This window comes from Oncorhynchus mykiss, chromosome 3 (assembly GCF_013265735.2).
Source record: "Oncorhynchus mykiss isolate Arlee chromosome 3, USDA_OmykA_1.1, whole genome shotgun sequence".
Classification (NCBI taxonomy): domain Eukaryota; kingdom Metazoa; phylum Chordata; class Actinopteri; order Salmoniformes; family Salmonidae; genus Oncorhynchus; species Oncorhynchus mykiss.
Genome location: NC_048567.1, coordinates 3754604 through 3773216, shown reverse-complemented (window position 1 = coordinate 3773216; position 18613 = coordinate 3754604). Strand labels below are relative to the sequence as shown.

General features: G+C 44.5%; 1 protein-coding gene across 1 annotated transcript in view; it reads right to left on the bottom strand.

The window, feature by feature from the left end:
• LOC110493962 (carboxypeptidase Q) overlaps nucleotides 1–18551 on the bottom strand; it is a 49059-nt gene extending 30508 nt beyond the window's left edge. Inside the window, exons 1-4 of the mRNA XM_036966117.1 lie at nucleotides 18365–18551; nucleotides 17436–17874; nucleotides 16434–16641; nucleotides 15917–16124 (exon numbers count right to left, since the gene is read on the bottom strand). Of these exons, the coding sequence (XP_036822012.1) occupies nucleotides 15917–16124; nucleotides 16434–16641; nucleotides 17436–17874 (855 nt within the window). The 5' untranslated portion in view covers nucleotides 18365–18551. The remainder of the gene's footprint in view (nucleotides 1–15916; nucleotides 16125–16433; nucleotides 16642–17435; nucleotides 17875–18364) is intronic.
• Between the last annotated feature and the right edge of the window lie 62 nt (nucleotides 18552–18613).

Genomic DNA, 18613 nt, shown 5'->3' with positions numbered 1-18613 from the left:
ACAGCAGACAGACATCCAGCAGGTGGTCCCTAAAACACACCGCACCGAACAGCAGACATCCAGCGGGTGGTCCCTAAAACACACCGCGCCGAACAGCAGACAGACAGCAGGGGTAGTCCCTAAAACACACCGCACCGAACAGCAGACATCCAGCAGGTGGTCCCTAAAACACACCGCACCGAACAGCAGACATCCAGCAGGTGGTCCCTAAAACACACCGCACCGAACAGCAGACATCCAGCGGGTGGTCCCTAAAACACACCGCGCCGAACAGCAGACATCCAGCAGCGGGTGGTCCCTAAAACACACAAAGCCGAACAGCAGACATCCAGCAGGGGTGGTCCCTAAAACACACCGCACCGAACAGCAGACATCCAGCGGGTGGTCCCTAAAACACACCGCGCCGAACAGCAGACATCCAGCGGGTGGTCCCTAAAACACACTGCGCCGAACAGCAGACAGACAGCAGCGGGTGGTCCCTAAAACACACAAAGCCGAACAGCAGACAGACAGCAGGGGTGGTCCCTAAAACACACCGCACCGAACAGCAGACATCCAGCGGGTGGTCCCTAAAACACACCGCGCCGAACAGCAGACATCCAGCGGGTGGTCCCTAAAACACACTGCGCCGAACAGCAGACAGACAGCAGCGGGTGGTCCCTAAAACACACCGCGCCGAACAGCAGACATCCAGCGGGTGGTCCCTAAAACACACCGCGCTGAACAGCAGACATCCAGCGGGTGGTCCCTAAAACACACCGCGCCGAACAGCAGATGAATGACAGATCATCATTCGGTGCGTTGTGTGTGTGTGGTCCTTTAGGGTATTTTAGGGTATTTTTTGGCAGGCAGAGCCCGCCAACAGTTGCAGTCAGAGTAGAGGTGTCTGATGGGGTTAGCAGTGAAAATAATGCGATTCACATACACCTTGTTAAATTGTTCTCGCCCTTCACAGGACCTCTCTCACGCAATCTACTTTAGGTATGTTACGCTTCATAGCTACAGTGCATTCGGAAAGTATTCAAACCCCAAAACTTTTTCCACATTTCGTTACATTACAGCCTTATTCTAAAGTGGATTAAATAAAAAAATGTCTTCATTAATTTACACACAACACCCCATAATGATAACGCAAAAAAATGGTTTTTGAAATGTGTGCATCCTGTTTCCATTGATCATCCTTGATATGTTTCCACAACTTGTCCACCTGTGGTAAATTCAATTGATTGGACATTATTTGGAAAAAACACACAAACCTGTCTATATACGGTTCTACAGTTGACAGTGCATGTCAGAGCAAAAACCAAGCTATGAGGTCGAAGGAATTGTCCCTAGAGCGTCGAGACAGGATTGTGTCGAGGCACAGATCTGGGGAAGGGTACCAAAACATTTCTGCAGCATTGATGGTCCCCAAGAACACAGTGGCCTCCATCATTATTAAATGGAAGAAGTTTGGAACCACCAAGACTCTTGCTAGGGCTGGCCACCCGGCCAAAACTGAGCAATAAGGGGGAGAATGGCCTTGGTCAGTGAGGTGACCAAGAACCCAATGGTCCCTCTGACAGAGCTCTAGAGTTCCTCTGTGGAGATGGTTGTCCTTCTGGAACAATCTCTACAGCACTTCACCAATCAGGCCTTTATGGTAGAGTGGTCAGACGGAAGCCACTCCAGTAAAAGGTACGACAGCCCGCTTGGAGTTTGCCAAAAGGCACCTAAAGGACTCTGACTTTCTGTAACACATTTCTCAATGCTTTGATGAGAACAAACCAGAGGTTCACAAGGAATACGTGAGTGGGAGTTGAGCCTGTGAAGTACATTATGGGGTCACACTAGTACTTCACTTCCAGTTTAATACTTCAATAGCACTAATGAGAAGAAGGCAGGGGTTTTAATCACTACTAGAACGTCTCTGCCATGGTTCAACATCCAGTACTCCAGATGGTGCATGGTTCAGGTAGTACGAGCAGTGAGGGCTATTAGCCTAACTATTCCTAATAGATTCAAATGATTTGGACAGACAGCCCACCTCTTGTTCAGCACAACAACATGGCCTGATCATCTCAGTTGAGCCATAAATGAGGTTCTATTAGTTGTTTAGTGTAAAACAGACCTGCAAACCAAGTCATTACAGTGCTTGAGGACTGCTGCTGCAACCAAAACTTCAGTCTATTTCAAAGTTGAACACAGCTTGGTTAAAGAGGCACTATGGAAATGTAGTTGCCAGTTGCAAACGCTATGCTTTTAGTCATGATGTTGACAGGAGTTTCCCTTTGTCCAATAAGATAAAAGGAAAAAGTTCCATAGAGGCCTCTTTAATGTTGGTAACTCTAGAGAACGATTGCTTTCTAATATTGTTTGCAACTATACTGGTCTATTGACAAGACGTTGGCATGTCATGTGACTGAAAGGGTACATAAATACTCCCCCAGACAGAGACACAGGCTCACTTATGATAAGCCCTGTCATTTCCTGGAACAGAGCAGGAGTTTCGCCAATTATAAACTAGCAGTATGTATTGTACACCACATGGAACTACAGCACTGTACAACATTCCACGCTTCCAAAAATCAATAAATCACATCACACCCTGCCCTTCTGGCCAAATCAAATACATGTGTATTTGTGACATGCTCCGGATACAACAGGTATCCGCCATCAAAATGCTTACTTACAAGCATTTTCCCCAAAATGCAGAGGTAAAAAGATGTGCGAATAAAAATAGAAAACAGTAATGCAATAAGTAACTATAAGGAGGCTGTATACAAGTAGTACCAGTACTGAGTCAATGTGCAGGGGTACCACGTAGTACAGGTAATATGTACATGTAGGCAGGGGTAAAAGTGACTAGGCAATCAGGATAGATAAGAAACAGTAGCGCATGTGGAGAGTGTGTGACAACTACAAACAGAGAATAACGTTTAAGGTTAAATAAACAACTACAAACAGAGCTAGATAAGAATGTTTCAGGTTAAATAAATAGGTTAAAAATAGATAGTATCTACACAGTAAAACAGGAGATTTCACAGTCTCCTTCTCGTGCCCTCTGATAATAAAAAAATTAAAATAAGAAAACACGGAGACTAAAAGTTGACAGACCTTGAACAGATTACTACAATTCATTACAGATGCATTCTCTTTCCAGTATTAGGTTAGATCTAGGTTTCCATCTCCATCCTTATCCATTTGTAGCAATGTGATTTACATTATGTTTGGTAAGCATTTTATTTGTTGTGGCCCCCAGGAACTGACAGCCAGTGAATACGATTTCCCAACCACAGTAGTGATGCAGCTGCACAGTGTGTCGGTTTGACGTTGGGCATCTGCAGCCTGCTGATGGGTGACAGCCCAACACACACAGGCAGGGCACATCATGGAGACAATGGAGAGACACATCATGGAGACAATGGAGAGACATCATGGAGAGACATCATGGAGACAATGGAGAGACATCATGGAGACAATGGTGAGACATCATGGAGACAATGGCGAGACATCATGGAGACACACATCATGGAGACAATGGAGAGACATCATGGAGACACACATCATGGAGACAATGGCGAGACATCATGGAGACACACATCATGGAGACAATGGCGAGACATCATGGAGACACACATCATGGAGACACACATCATGGAGACAATGGCGAGACATCATGGAGACACACATCATGGAGACAATGGCGAGACATCATGGAGACACACATCATGGAGACAATGGCGAGACATCATGGAGAGACACATCATGGAGACAATGGCGAGACATCATGGAGACAATGGAGAGACACATCATGGAGACAATGGAGAGACATCATGGAGACAATGGAGAGACATCATGGAGAGACATCATGGAGACACACATCATGGAGACAATGGCGAGACATCATGGAGACACATCATGGAGACACACATCATGGAGACAATGGCGAGACATCATGGAGACACACATCATGGAGACAATGGCGAGACATCATGGAGACACACATCATGGAGACAATGGCGAGACATCATGGAGAGACACATCATGGAGACAATGGCGAGACATCATGGAGACAATGGAGAGACACATCATGGAGACAATGGAGAGACATCATGGAGACAATGGAGAGACATCATGGAGAGACATCATGGAGACACACATCATGGGCTCCATTTTTATTCTACAACAAATGCTTTTCCATTTCCCCACATTCATACCACGTGGTACCCAACTTTACAGCAGTGTTGTAGTGTGCAATTTCCATCCAATGTAAAGCACTGGGACTAAAGAGAAGCTCTACATGCAATCCATGATCATGTATAAGTTCTATTACAGCCTTGATGTGTCATGACTCGTGGCTCCTCAACTAAGTGGTCAGAGGCCTATTTATTCAAGCTCTGACTGCATTATTGGCACAAGAAGAAATTGAGCTGAAGGGAACCATAAAGAGACATTTTGATGTTAGTCATCTGTGTCTGAAACCAGATCCTGGACCTCGAGACAAAATGATTCAGGAAATGAGGTCAACAATCCCACCAGTTTCATTTCCTGTGAATATGCAGAGTGACTTCTCCACAGATAAGTGCAGCAGTTGTTTTCACAGTAATGTGTATGGCTCTGGTCCTTTATAACCATGTGATTGCACTGCTTTAATTCACAATATTGAGATGTCATAATAAAATGTGCCATTTTAAAGCAGAGTCGAGGATGCTGAGCTAGGCTTTCTGTAGTGGGCTACTCAACACATCACAGCTGCTACTCTTTGTAGGTCGATGTTTTGGGGTGTGAATTTAACACACCGGTCTTCAGTGTTGGAGCTGAGGAAACATTAGGCAAGACATAAAAAATAAAAATAAAAATCTAAAGATACTCATTTGCATACAAGGCGCATATCTCATACTTAATCTACAGTACATGTCTTTTCTGCCCAGAACCATGTTTCTAAAGTTATGTAGGTGCTGTACATCACCCTTGTATGGTTTTCTGGATGATTCAGTGCCATTACTAAGTGGAAACCGACTGGCTCTGAAAAAGGCATTCGGTCCGATACTAGAGGAATCTAAATCACAGCTCAGTCCAAGAGTCTAGCACATAATACTATTTATTATGAACCTCCAAATGCCTTGACAAGGAATTTATACACCAATTCATCATACCACAAGGAAACAGGCAGCACTTGCTTTTATCACTTTTTTACAGCAACAGTTGATAGATGTGACCACTGTGTCATTGTCTACAGAGAATGGTAGCCAATAGGCTGACTGATAATTGAAGAGGCTCTTCTTGACCCCATTCAGGAAATTGCCAGGCAGAATCCCAAATCGCACTCTATACACCAAATAGTGCACTACTTTTGACCAGATCCCCATTGGTCCTGGACAAAAGTAGTGCACTAGAAAAGGGAATAGGGTGCCATTTGTGACACAGACCCAGCCCCAAGGTTATGTTTGCTCATAAAAAAATATGTTCCCTGGAGTTACGCAAAACACATTCCATGGACCTGACTAGGCCGACTCAGAGCCGACACAGTGAATATTTGCTCATCTCAGGAGAGAGACCCATGTCAGCTAAAGCACATAGCTAGCTGGTATATAGCTTGGCCAACACCAACGTTTCCAGGCAAATCCAGAGGGTCATTCTTAGTGCGGCTGACACCAAACTCCAGGTCCTCCTGTCTTCAGAGTCTGGAAAGGCTATGTTGATGTTGTCGGCACGATGCGTTGACAAATGAAGGGGATGTGCTTTTCTACTGATTGGTTCTCCTCAGTGTCTTTCTCACTCAAACCAACGTGGACAAAATAGTTTGACAACCTTGTTTGTAAAGCTTTTAAATCTCAACCGTTTATCTTTACCAATGATGAAGACACAGAGGTCTCATGGTATGGTGGGGTCTGCAATATAGGTCAACTTTGAGCAACTCTTGAATGTTTTGGCATACCCTATAGACACTTATACACACTGTACATCCATCTAAGTCCATTCCTCCTCTGAACTGCTAGTTGTATAGGTTCATGCAGGAATTTAACCATCACGTGACTGATGAATATGCAGAGAGAGAAGAGTATAAACTATGGTTTCCCCCAGCTGGCTCTGACTCATAAATCAGCAGCCAGCAACAACCTCAGCTAAACCCACCCATGGGGTTTACACCCTCAGCTAAACCCACCCATGGGGTTTACACCCTCAGATAAACCCACCCATGGGGTTTACACCCTCAGATAAACCCACCCATGGGGTTTACACCCTCAGATAAACCCACCCATGGGGTTTACACCCTCAGCTAAACCCACCCATGGGGTTTACAACCTCAGCTAAACCCACCCATGGGGTTTACACCCTCAGCTAAACCCACCCATGGGGTTTACAACCTCAGCTAAACCCACCCATGGGGTTTACAACCACTTTCTACTGTAAGAAAGACATCAATGTTTAAAACCAGAGAACCGGGCCTCGGTTCAAGACCCAGTCGTCCAACACATGATGCACCTAAATAGGCTTGAAGGACAAGAGAGGATGGTGATGCTGAGGGGCTTTGCTGCGTCTGGGCTCAGCAGCCATGAAGATGGAGAAATAAAATGGCAGTATGCACAGTGGGAAACCACCCCTCTCTGCGGCTCACTGAAACCACCCCTCTCTGCGGCTCACTGAAACCACCCCTCTCTGTGGCTCATTGATCAAGATGAGCGAGTGGCGTACCTCTGCTCTGTGTGGCTGGGACACGCAGGCTCTGGCCCAAATTACACCCCATTTCTGTATGTATTGCACTACTTTAGACCAGGGCACATAGGTAGTACACTACATAGGGATTATGAGGCCATTAAGGAGGGAGACTCACCCTCAAGAACAGAACAAACCCCGGATGGCAGCAGCGAGGGACAGATCTACAGTTACTAGGATGTCTAGGAGAGGAGGGATACTACAGGCAGGTAGAAAGCACCCCCAGGGTCAAAATAGAAAAATGTGCTTTTTCAAATACTTTGAGGATTTGATGGAGCATGCAATGAATAGTCTGTCAGGTGGGCAGGGTTTGACCTTTTAGGACAAGTCCCTAGAATCCATAAACACCCTCCAAGGAGGCATGGTCTGTCCTTTCTGAAAAACAAGTGGCTAATATTGTGCCGTTTCTAGTAAAGTATCAAGGCTATTATTAATAGGCAGAAGCTGTTCAACACAGTGGAGTTAACGAGGGGTTATGACAGGACAGAGGCTATTCAACACAGTGGAGTTAACGAGGGGTTATGACAGGGCAGAGGCTGTTCAACACAGTGGAGTTAACGAGGGGTTATGACAGGGCAGAGGCTATTCAAAACAGTGGAGTTAACAAGGGGTTATGGCAGCTGTTCAACACAGTGGAGTTAACGAGGGGTTATGACAGGACAGAGGCTGTTCAACACAGTGGAGTTAACAAGGGGTTATGACAGGACAGAGGCTATTCAACACAGTGGAGTTAATGACAGGTTATGACAGGGCAAAGGCTGTTCAACACAGTGGAGTTAACAAGGGTTTATGACAGGGCAGAGGCTATTCAAAACAGTGGAGTTAACAAGGGGTTATGGCAGCTGTTCAACACAGTGGAGTTAACGAGGGGTTATGACAGGACAGAGGCTGTTCAACACAGTGGAGTTAACAAGGGGTTATGACAGGACAGAGGCTATTCAACACAGTGGAGTTAATGACAGGTTATGACAGGGCAAAGGCTGTTCAACACAGTGGAGTTAACAAGGGTTTATGACAGGACAGAGGCTATTCAACACAGTGGAGTTAACGAGGGGTTATGACAGGGTAGAGGCTATTCAACACAGTGGAGTTAATGACAGGTTATGACAGGGTAGAGGCTATTCAACACAGTGGAGTTAATGACAGGTTATGACAGGACAGAGGCTGTTCAACACAGTGGAGTTAATGACAGGTTATGACAGGGCAAAGGCTGTTCAACACAGTGGAGTTAACGAGGGTTTATGACAGGACAGAGGCTGTTCAACACAGTGGAGTTAATGACAGGTTATGACAGGGCAGAGGCTATTCAACACAGTGGAGTTAATGACAGGTTATGACAGGGCAAAGGCTGTTCAACACAGTGGAGTTAATGACAGGTTATGACAGGGCAGAGTCTGTTCAACACAGTGGAGTTAACGAGGGTTTATGACAGGACAGAGGCTGTTCAACACAGTGGAGTTAATGACAGGTTATGACAGGGCAAAGGCTGTTCAACACAGTGGAGTTAACGAGGGTTTATGACAGGACAGAGTCTGTTCAACACAGTGGAGTTAATGACAGGTTATGACAGGACAGAGTCTGTTCAACACAGTGGAGTTAATGACAGGTTATGACAGGGCAAAGGCTGTTCAACACAGTGGAGTTAATGACAGGTTATGACAGGGCAGAGGCTGTTCAACACAGTGGAGTTAATGACAGGTTATGACAGGACAGAGGCTGTTCAACACAGTGGAGTTAATGACAGGTTATGACAGGGCAGAGGCTATTCAACACAGTGGAGTTAACAAGGGGTTATGGCAGGACAGAGTCTGTTCAACACAGTGGAGTTAATGACAGGTTATGACAGGACAGAGGCTGTTCAACACAGTGGAGTTAACGAGGGGTTATGACAGGGCAGAGGCTGTTCAACACAGTGGAGTTAATGACAGGTTATGACAGGGCAGAGGCTGTTCAACACAGTGGAGTTAATGACAGGTTATGACAGGGCAGCGGCTGTTCAACACAGTGGAGTTAATGACAGGTTATGACAGGGCAGAGGCTGTTCAACACAGTGGAGTTAATGACAGGTTATGACAGGGCAGAGGCTGTTCAACACAGTGGAGTTAACGACAGGTTATGACAGGACAGAGGCTGTTCAACACAGTGGAGTTAATGACAGGTTATGACAGGGCAGAGGCTGTTCAACACAGTGGAGTTAACGACAGGTTATGACAGGGCAGAGGCTGTTCAACACAGTGGAGTTAATGACAGGTTATGACAGGACAGAGGCTGTTCAACACAGTGGAGTTAATGACAGGTTATGACAGGACAGAGGCTGTTCAACACAGTGGAGTTAACGACAGGTTATGACAGGACAGAGGCTGTTCAACACAGTGGAGTTAATGACAGGTTATGACAGGGCAAAGGCTGTTCAACACAGTGGAGTTAATGACAGGTTATGACAGGGCAAAGGCTGTTCAACACAGTGGAGTTAATGACAGGTTATGACAGGGCGAGTCCCAGAGGACAGTAGCCTACCAAAGAAATGGAATCATTAGAATGGACATAGAACCTCTTCCCTTTCTAGGGATTCCATTTCTATGTAGCCTAGCCAACAAACGGCGGTACCCTCCCTACTATTATCTCTACTACAGGTCCCATACAGTGTGCCACAGCCAACTACTTATTTTAGAGAAAAAAATCATTACGTGACAAATAATACCTGGTATTCTGCTAATGTAGCACTTTGGGCCATATAGGGAAAGTGGATCTAGATGTAATAAAATATAGCCTATGCATGATATGTCTTGTTACATAATTACATTAGGCCAACATGTATATGGAATAATGATATATTCTCAGCAAAGAGAACAGCTAAATGTCTAAATGTAAAGCTTTAATTTAGCTGTCAGTGAGAAGATAATTGCCTTGACATATCCTGGTAATTGTACTGTAGTCTGAATGTGGTGCCAGTCAAACTACTGCTGCCTCTGAGGAGAGAGCAGTCGAGGATCGATTTGTTCTACTGGGACAAAAGAGTCCGTGAAACGCCTGAGTGACAGATGAAATCACAACACAGACCATTCTAAAGGCCATTTTGTCAGAAGACAAATGACTAAGCATGTGAATAGCAGGGCTGGGATCAATTGAAAATGAAGGCAGTCAATTCAGAAAGTGATTTTAATTTAAAATTCAAAAATTGAGAAAAAAATGGAAAAAGCTTCTACTCATCAGTTTATTGAGAAGTCATTGAAAATAAATGCAGTTTTTCACATATTTAATTGTTATTCAAGTTTACTTCCTGAATCCAAAAAGGTTACATAAAGTGGGAATAGAGAGGACAACAACTTCTAGTCCCAGCCATACCCTGCATACAGCACTGTAGCCTCCACATCAGGACATATGAATGAGGCTGGAAGGGAGAGCCTGGAAGCAGGAAAAAGGAGGGAGGAGGGAGAGGCTTTAGTGTAGTCTGTGTGTGGCATTGTAATGGGCATCACGCATCATTACAGCACAGCCACTCCTCTGACCCAGAAACCCTTGCTTCAAAGACTCCAGAGAAAATGGACAACAGATAACTAGCTCAAAAAACAAAAACAACAGCCTGTCTGAGAAAAGTCAAACTGAAGGAACAAAAGTTAAGTCACGTACTTCTATTACTGATAAGACTCAGTAAGGTGAACGTATCTTATGAGTTACAATTTGATTGCTTTAAACTGTCATTGGCCTTTACTTGTCCTTCTGCAAAGTGCTTCTGGCAGAAGGAGATGAATGGTGAGTATGGGGATTCAGTAGCCATCTCCTCAGGGTATACCTGAAACTTATCTGTGATAGCCTGACACTTGTAGACGAGTCGTGCCTGCAGCCGACTGCCTAGCTCTCCCCTCGAGCCAAGGAAGGTATATCCACAGGGCTTCTGGCTCTGCTCTGGGTTTAGCTAGCTAGAGCTGATAACTCTGCCAGATTAAACATGGCAGTGGAGTCGGTAGAGACTGCGGAGGAGGAGAACGTCCTTCTGCCCTCTGTAATTACAGCAGACGAAGGAAGGCGTCCGTCTGTCACATCACACGTCTGTGGGACGTGAGTAGTGGAACAATGAGGGAAGGAACATCCTCAGTCCTCACCATCACTATCAGCACCAGGCCTGGCTGTGTGACACAGTGAAAAGTCAGACTGAATCCTTCTTTAACCTTGTAAAGACCCATGTAGACTAGCTACCTCAGTAACACATTTGACTGCCATGTGGGCTCAAATAAGTCAAGTGGACCAGACAAGTGTGGTTGAAGTGCGTGAGGGTCTGCACATGCATTAGGCATGGGTAAAAGTTATGTTATACAGGCCTCAGATTTTCCTGGAATAAAGTCAAAGCCTACAATTCCCTTACATATGTCTCCATTATAAAGCCCTCCACTGCAATACCATTGGAGCCCAAGATCTGTACTAGACCTTCCTGCATATTCTAGGTTATATCCATATAGGGAACTATCAAACAGACTGTTGATGATGGAACAGACCAAATCACAGTCAACAGCAAAGTTCACACAGGTTATGCAACTTACACTACAGGACAGAATGGGAACGTTCTCACAAACCAAAGCAAATATATTTTGGAGGACAGTGTCTCTCCCTCCCTACCATAGACAGTTTATATTCCTCTTCATCGGGAGAGGAGACCTTTTGAGGGCTCCACCTCGACAACACTCATCTAAGCTTCCATGTAAACTACATAAGACCTTTTGAGGGCTCCACCTCGACAACACTCATCTAAGCTTCCATGTAAACTACATAAGATGACTTGAGAAGTCAATGTTAAGACCTCTTTTTACCCACTCAGTGGTTAGAGTGTCCGCCCTGAGATTAGAAGGTTGGGAGTTCCATCCCCCACCGAGTCATATCAAAGACTGGGACCCAATGCATCTCTGCTTGGCACTCAGCATTAAGGAGATAGATTGGTGGTCCGGCCCTGCACTAGACATGTGTCCTGTCCAGGAGGTGTACTGGTACATCAAGCTGCCTCACTACAGAAACAGGAGATAGACTAGTGTCCTGTCCAGGAAGTGTACTGGTACATCAAGCTGCCTCACTACAGAAACAGGAGATAGGCTCCTGCTCCTATGAGCCGTTACAACTCTCAAAAGCCAAGGCTCATGCAAGGCTACTTACTTATTAGGCAATGTAGGTCAGAACTCTGAATTGTTTTAAGAGAACAGAACGGTCTCTTCTTTAGAATCTTTTTTTGATAACATCAATTACCAAGTAGCACATGATTGGAGTGCTCCTCCCTGCCTCATGACTGGATGACTCGGAGTCAGGACAGGACACAGCCAGTCACACACTGCTGTGCTAACGCATCATTGACATCTGACACACAGCAGCTAAAGACAGTAAAAAAACACTCACACTCAGTGTACTGCCACTGTGACTCATACTAAGATTAATGTCACAATGTTTCAAATCAATTAATGTGGTACTGGAATGCTTGGCATAGGGACTTTCCAGAGAAAAATAAAAGCTGTTTTTGCGGTCACTAAATGAGTCACCTTCCATACCGAGGTGATATCTTTTTCAGAACTGAATGACGCATCAGCACAAGCCCTGTAATAGAGAGGAGAACAGAGACAATACCGTTTCCCCCATGTAGCCAAGTGTTCTTTTGGCCTAGTCAAAGTTCAGAATAATAGGAAGTGAGGTTTATGACACAGAATGACGTTCCATAGTGTCAGTGTTTCCTAGGGATCCCATTTGTGTTTTTCCTCTGTAGAGATGACAACCCAGAAAAGGCAGACTAAAGACAAGTAGGAGTCTCTTACGTCAGCAGAGAGAGCTACAGCCACGTTCCTTCCTCCTTACGAAATCTGGGACCCAGTTCAAACAGAGGAAAGGGGGAAACCTAGTCAGTTGTACAACTGAATGCCTTCAACTGAAATGTGTCTTCGGCATTAAACCCAACCCCTCTAAATCAGAGAGAGCACCAAAGAGAAGCATTACTGACAGGGCATGGCACTACCGAAGGTCTCAGAACAGAATAGTCTCAGAGGACTGGATCTGCTATAGAAGTGTTGAGGGATGCTAGTGACTACAGAATAGTCTCAGAGGACTGGATCTGCTATAGAAGTGTTGAGGGATGCTAGTGACTACAGAATAGTCTCAGAGGACTGGATCTGCTATAGAAGTGTTGAGGGATGCTAGTGACTACAGAATAGTCTCAGAGGACTGGATCTGCTATAGAAGTGTTGAGGGATGCTAGTGACTACAGAATAGTCTCAGAGGACTGGATCTGCTATAGAAGTGTTGAGGGATGCTAGTGACTACAGAATAGTCTCAGAGGACTGGATCTGCTATAGAAGTGTTGAGGGATGCTAGTGACTACAGAATAGTCTCAGAGGACTGGATCTGCTATAGAAGTGTTGAGGGATGCTAGTGACTACAGAATAGTCTCAGAGGACTGGATCTGCTATAGAAGTGTTGAGGGATGCTAGTGCTAAACTCCTCAATCAATATCTAGTACATACCCTACTCCCTAGTTACTCCTGTAGATCTGAAGGGATTGAATAATGAAAACATGAGATACAATGAGGGATCCCCTTAGGTTGAGTACTCATTTCAGAATAGATTAATGCTGACAAAACTGTCAGAATGTGACAAATCTCCTTGTCAAATCAAACAAAGAAACATCTTACTGGAACAAATTCATAGCCCTCTTGCGAACAGATCAGAAGCTTAGATAGACAGAAGAGCGTTAGCTATAGCAGAGACAGGATGAAATGGCAAATCTCCGCAAAGAGCCCTCATCCAGGCAGTAGTCTCATCCCAAATGGCAACCCATTCCCTACATAGTGCACCTCTTTTGATCAGAGCCCTAGGGACCCTGGTCAACAGTAGTGTACTATATAGGGAATAAGGTGACATTAGCGACACAAGCAGTGTCCGGTCAAGACTAATGAGAAACTCCATGGACACGGCTCACAGTGTGCTCGGACAAATGCTGTGGAACTGGACAGAACCTTACAGAATGATCCTCCTTTGACTGACATCCCATTGCCGTCCCTGCCTTCTAATTGGCTCCCAGGGGAGAGGAGATTCAGGCCTTCACGCTGCCCTTACAGCACACACAGAGCATGTGTCAAACCTATGTAAAATTAGTCACCCACTCCCTCCCTACCTCTGACAGAATACCCTAGTCCTGGTCATACCTCAGTGCATCTGTTGGGGGAAAGTGATGCCTAGTCTATGGATTTGTTGGACTGGATGTACAAGGGAAACAGATGTGACAAATGACAAAATGGGAGAGGATTGGAATGCTTCACATAGTGCAAAAAGCAGCCCCATGCTGTTAGTACATGTTTTAATAATAATAATATAATACTCCTTTTTTCGATCTTGTCTCATCGCGTCAAATCCCCAACGGGCTCAGGAGAGATGAAGGTCGAGTCATGTGTTCTCTGAAACATGACCCGCCAGACCATGCCTCTTAACCCAGAAGCCAGCTGCACCAATGTGTTGGAGGAAACACCGTTCAACTGACAACCGAGGTCAGCCTGCAGGAGCCCAGCCCACCACAAAGAGTTGCTAGAGCGCGATGGGCCAAGTAAAGCCCCCCCAGATGACTTTGGACCAATTGTGCGCCGTTCTGTGGGCCTCCCGGTCACGGACAGTTGTGACACAGCCTGGGATCGAACCCGGGTCTGTAGTGACGCCTCAAGCACTGCAGCGCCTTAGACCACTCACCATTCAGGAGGCCCTTTTAGTACATTTTAAAATATTCTAAATTAAATAAGATTGCTAATATGGGTGATTCTTAATGGGACAATTGATGGGTACAACCATCAAACTAGTAGTAATGGGACAATTGATGGGTACAACCATCAAACTAGTAGTAATGGGACAAGTGATGGGTACAACCATCAAACTAGTAGTAATGGGACAATTGATGGGTACAACCATCAAACTAGTAGTAATAGGACAATTAATGGGTACAACCATCAAACTAGTAGTAATGGGACAATTGATGGGTACAACCATCAAACTAGTAGTAATGGGACAATTGATGGGTACAACCATCAAACTAGTAGTAATGGGACAATTGATGGGTACAACCATCAAACTAGTAGTAATGGGACAATTGATGGGTACAACCATCAAACTAGTAGTAATGGGACAATTGATGGGTACAACCATCAAACTAGTAGTAATGGCACAATTGATGGGTACAACCATCAAACTAGTAGTAATGGGACAATTGATGGGTACAACCATCAAACTAGTAGTAATGGGACAAGTGATGGGTACAACCATCAAACTAGTAGTAATGGGACAATTGATGGGTACAACCATCAAACTAGTAGTAATGGGACAATTGATGGGTACAACCATCAAACTAGTAGTAATGGGACAATTGATGGGTACAACCATCAAACTAGTAGTAATGGGACAATTGATGGGTACAACCATCAAACTAGTAGTAATGGGACAATTGATGGGTACAACCATCAAACTAGTAGTAATGGGACAATTGATGGGTACAACCATCAAACTAGTAGTAATGGGACAATTGATGGGTACAACCATCAAACTAGTAGTAATGGCACAATTGATGGGTACAACCATCAAACTAGTAGTAATGGGACAATTGATGGGTACAACCATCAAACTAGTAGTAATGGGACAATTGATGGGTACAACCATCAAACTAGTAGTAATGGGACAAGTGATGGGTACAACCATCAAACTAGTAGTAATGGGACAATTGATGGGTACAACGATCAAACTAGTAGTAGAAGTCTAAAAGAAAAAATAATAAAACTGGTGCACATTAATGTTATCAACTTATATCATTAAATATCTTAAGAAAGCATCACATTCCCTCTACAAAGTAGTCATCAGCAAATTCAGTGCTAGTAGGAAGTGCATATTATTATCATTTATTTTTGGGGAGGAGAAAGGAATAGTATCCCTATTCAACAAATCATCTATATGGGGATCCCCTTTAACGTTTCAAATAAACATTTGTATAATTTTTATTTATTTTATTTGACTCGGCAAGTCAGTTACGGGACGGCCTAGGAACAGTGGGTTAACTGCCTTGTTCAGGGGCAGAACGGCAGATTCTTTTACCTACCTTTCGGTTACTAGTCCAACACTCTAACCACTAGGCTACCTGCTGCCCCAGGTAGCCTAGGAAGGGGGTAGCAATTTATACAAATGGTTTAGACACAATGGGACATTTCTCGTAGCTTACCTGTTCTGGGTGCTCGCTGCCGATGATCTCAGCCACAGTGTTGAAGGAGTCAGCATCAGGGAAGGTCTGGGCGTTCATGGTGAGTCGGACCACAATCCTCTGGCCTCGCTTAGCCATCCTGGCCATCATCATGGCGTCTTCCACTGTGATACAGGCGGTAGGGATCTTCTGCACTCCCTCCTGGTAGTCCTGCCAGCCTGTGTGAGGACTGCAACACAGAGAGACCCATGTTAGAAATGATCAGCAGAAATAGGGCACTGCACTACTTTTGGATTCCCATAAATGACTTATGATAACACACTTTCAAAAAGTCAAGTTAAAACAATATAAAAGGTGTACTAGAGGAATACAAGTATATGGAATACACAAATAGCTACAAATGTGGGACAAAAATGACATGCAGTCAGACTAGACAGGAAGAGAGATGGCAACATGCAGTCCCAGCCTTAGTCAAGCATTCAACTAATTGGTATTATAAGGGAAGGGATACATTGGATCATTGTGACCCATCCAGTACCTGTTGATGGAGAAGGGTGTGATGGACCGGATGAGAGTAGCCACAGCTCCTACTTCAGCTGCCTTGGATGCCCCAAACTCCCTGTACTGCACAGTCTCCCCATAGCTGACAAAGGGCTGGTTATACACCACAATCTTCCCAATGGCTTCCTTCTGCCTTTTTTTCAGCTCCTCAAAAGACTCCACCACCAGCACCTCTGCTTCAATGCCTGAACCGAGAGGAGACCGAAAGCCACAAAAAAAGTGACATGCTTGGAGCAACGGTCTACGGTACTGCATTTCAGTGCTTGAGGCGTCACTACAGACACCCTGGTTCGAATCCAGGCTGTATCACAACCGGCCATGATTGGGAGTCCGATAGGGCAGCGCACAATTGGGCCAGCGTCATTCGGGTTTGGCCGGGGTAGGCCGTCATTGTAAATAAGAATTTGTTCTTAACTGACTTGCCTGGTTAAATAATGGTTATATAAAAATACATCAGTGCACCAGTCGAAGATTCATCTAAATATCTACACCTTGGCTTGAGTTGGGGCCTAGCAAAAAGTGGCAACACCATCAGCATTGTCTAGGCTTGAGTGACAGAACTCATCGCTATAGAACACAGGGGCAGTTCCACGATAACAGAATTACGCTGAGACTCCAAAACCATTGATTTAAACATTTAACAAACCATACAACTAACTCTATGCACATTGACTACAATGAATAATTCACACAGTAAAAAAAAACTAAAAAATAACACTTACTGGAAAACAGATGCAAAGTTTGGTAACTGAATTACAGTAAAAATCTCCCTCAGTTTGATTCTGTTACCAAACTTTGCACCTGCACAGTTCTTCCTATAAATTAATTTTTGTAAAATGTTCAGTGGAAATTGTAGTCCTTGTGTATAGAGTTCTATGGTTTGTTAAACGTTGAAATCAATGGTTTTTGTTTGGTATACGTTTTTAAGTGAAAAATATTGAGCGTAATTTAATTTCCGTGGAATTGCCCATAGACCTACCTCCTTGGGGTGTAGCCACACTGCTGCCCAGTCCAAGGATGGCCATGGTGTGGTTCCGGGGCTGTAGCATCACGGCGCTTTCCTCTCCCCTGACCCAGTGTGGGATCTTCACTGGTTCTAGATGTACGTTCTCCAGCCCATCCTTCCTCAGGGCACTGAACATGTACTTGATAGCCAGGTCCAGGTTCTTAGAGCCACTGACACGGTTCCCTATTGTATCTGTGAAGTCTGCCAGTCTCTCATAGGAGCGGTTCTGGGCTTTGCCATACACAGCCAAGTCTATGATGCTCTTGGCTACCTTTGCATAGCTGGCAATTTCTTTAGCGGTCTCTGGAAATGGCTTTCCACCAGTACTGTGTGGCAAACAGTTACAATGGAGAAATGTGACCAAAAGAGTCAGTGAGGAAAGGCCACATTGTTTTATCTGCCGGCCCTGCATCTGGAGGCAGACATGAACATATGAAGGTTATTTACAAATACTTTCCTCGTGACAACAGTCTATTTGCGCTAATGCACCGACCACACTACATTTCCCTAATTTGCTTAAAATATGACAGCACGCTACACGTGCCAGTGTTTACTTCATTAGTGGGAACAGAAACGTATTGAGGTACAGCGGCAACTAGTATGGGCGGACTGGAGCTCCGACGTAACTCATTTTTTAATAACTACAGATTTCAGAGACATTGTTCCGTGTAATTGCAGGCTATTCTTTGGGTGCGCAAATCACTTTTTTTTATTAAAACAAATGTGACGTCGGTCCATACCAGTCATAGAGCTTAGTCGGCTAATTGACGCAGTGAAATGCATTGCAAAACAAGGAAGCAAGCCACAAGGATCCGTATAGCTAACGTTGTCAGTCGTTGTGATTCCTAACTAGCGAAACTTTTGAAAGGACTTTTAAATTAGGACACAAAAAAAGAACAAACCTTCTTCTACAGTTAGTTGGTAAATTGCTGACCGTCTTGACAGATGGAATAATTCACAATAAATGTTATTCCTTCTAGCCAACTAGCTATTTCTTATCAATTTCAAAATAACTTCCGCGATGAATGACTACGGCAAAGCAGTAGGGACAGCCATGCGTTTTCACGTTCGTTGACAATTCCATTTTGCTTTGTTTTTGTTTCTTTACCAAATTGTGATTAAAAAAAAGTCTGCTCTAATTACTACCCTTG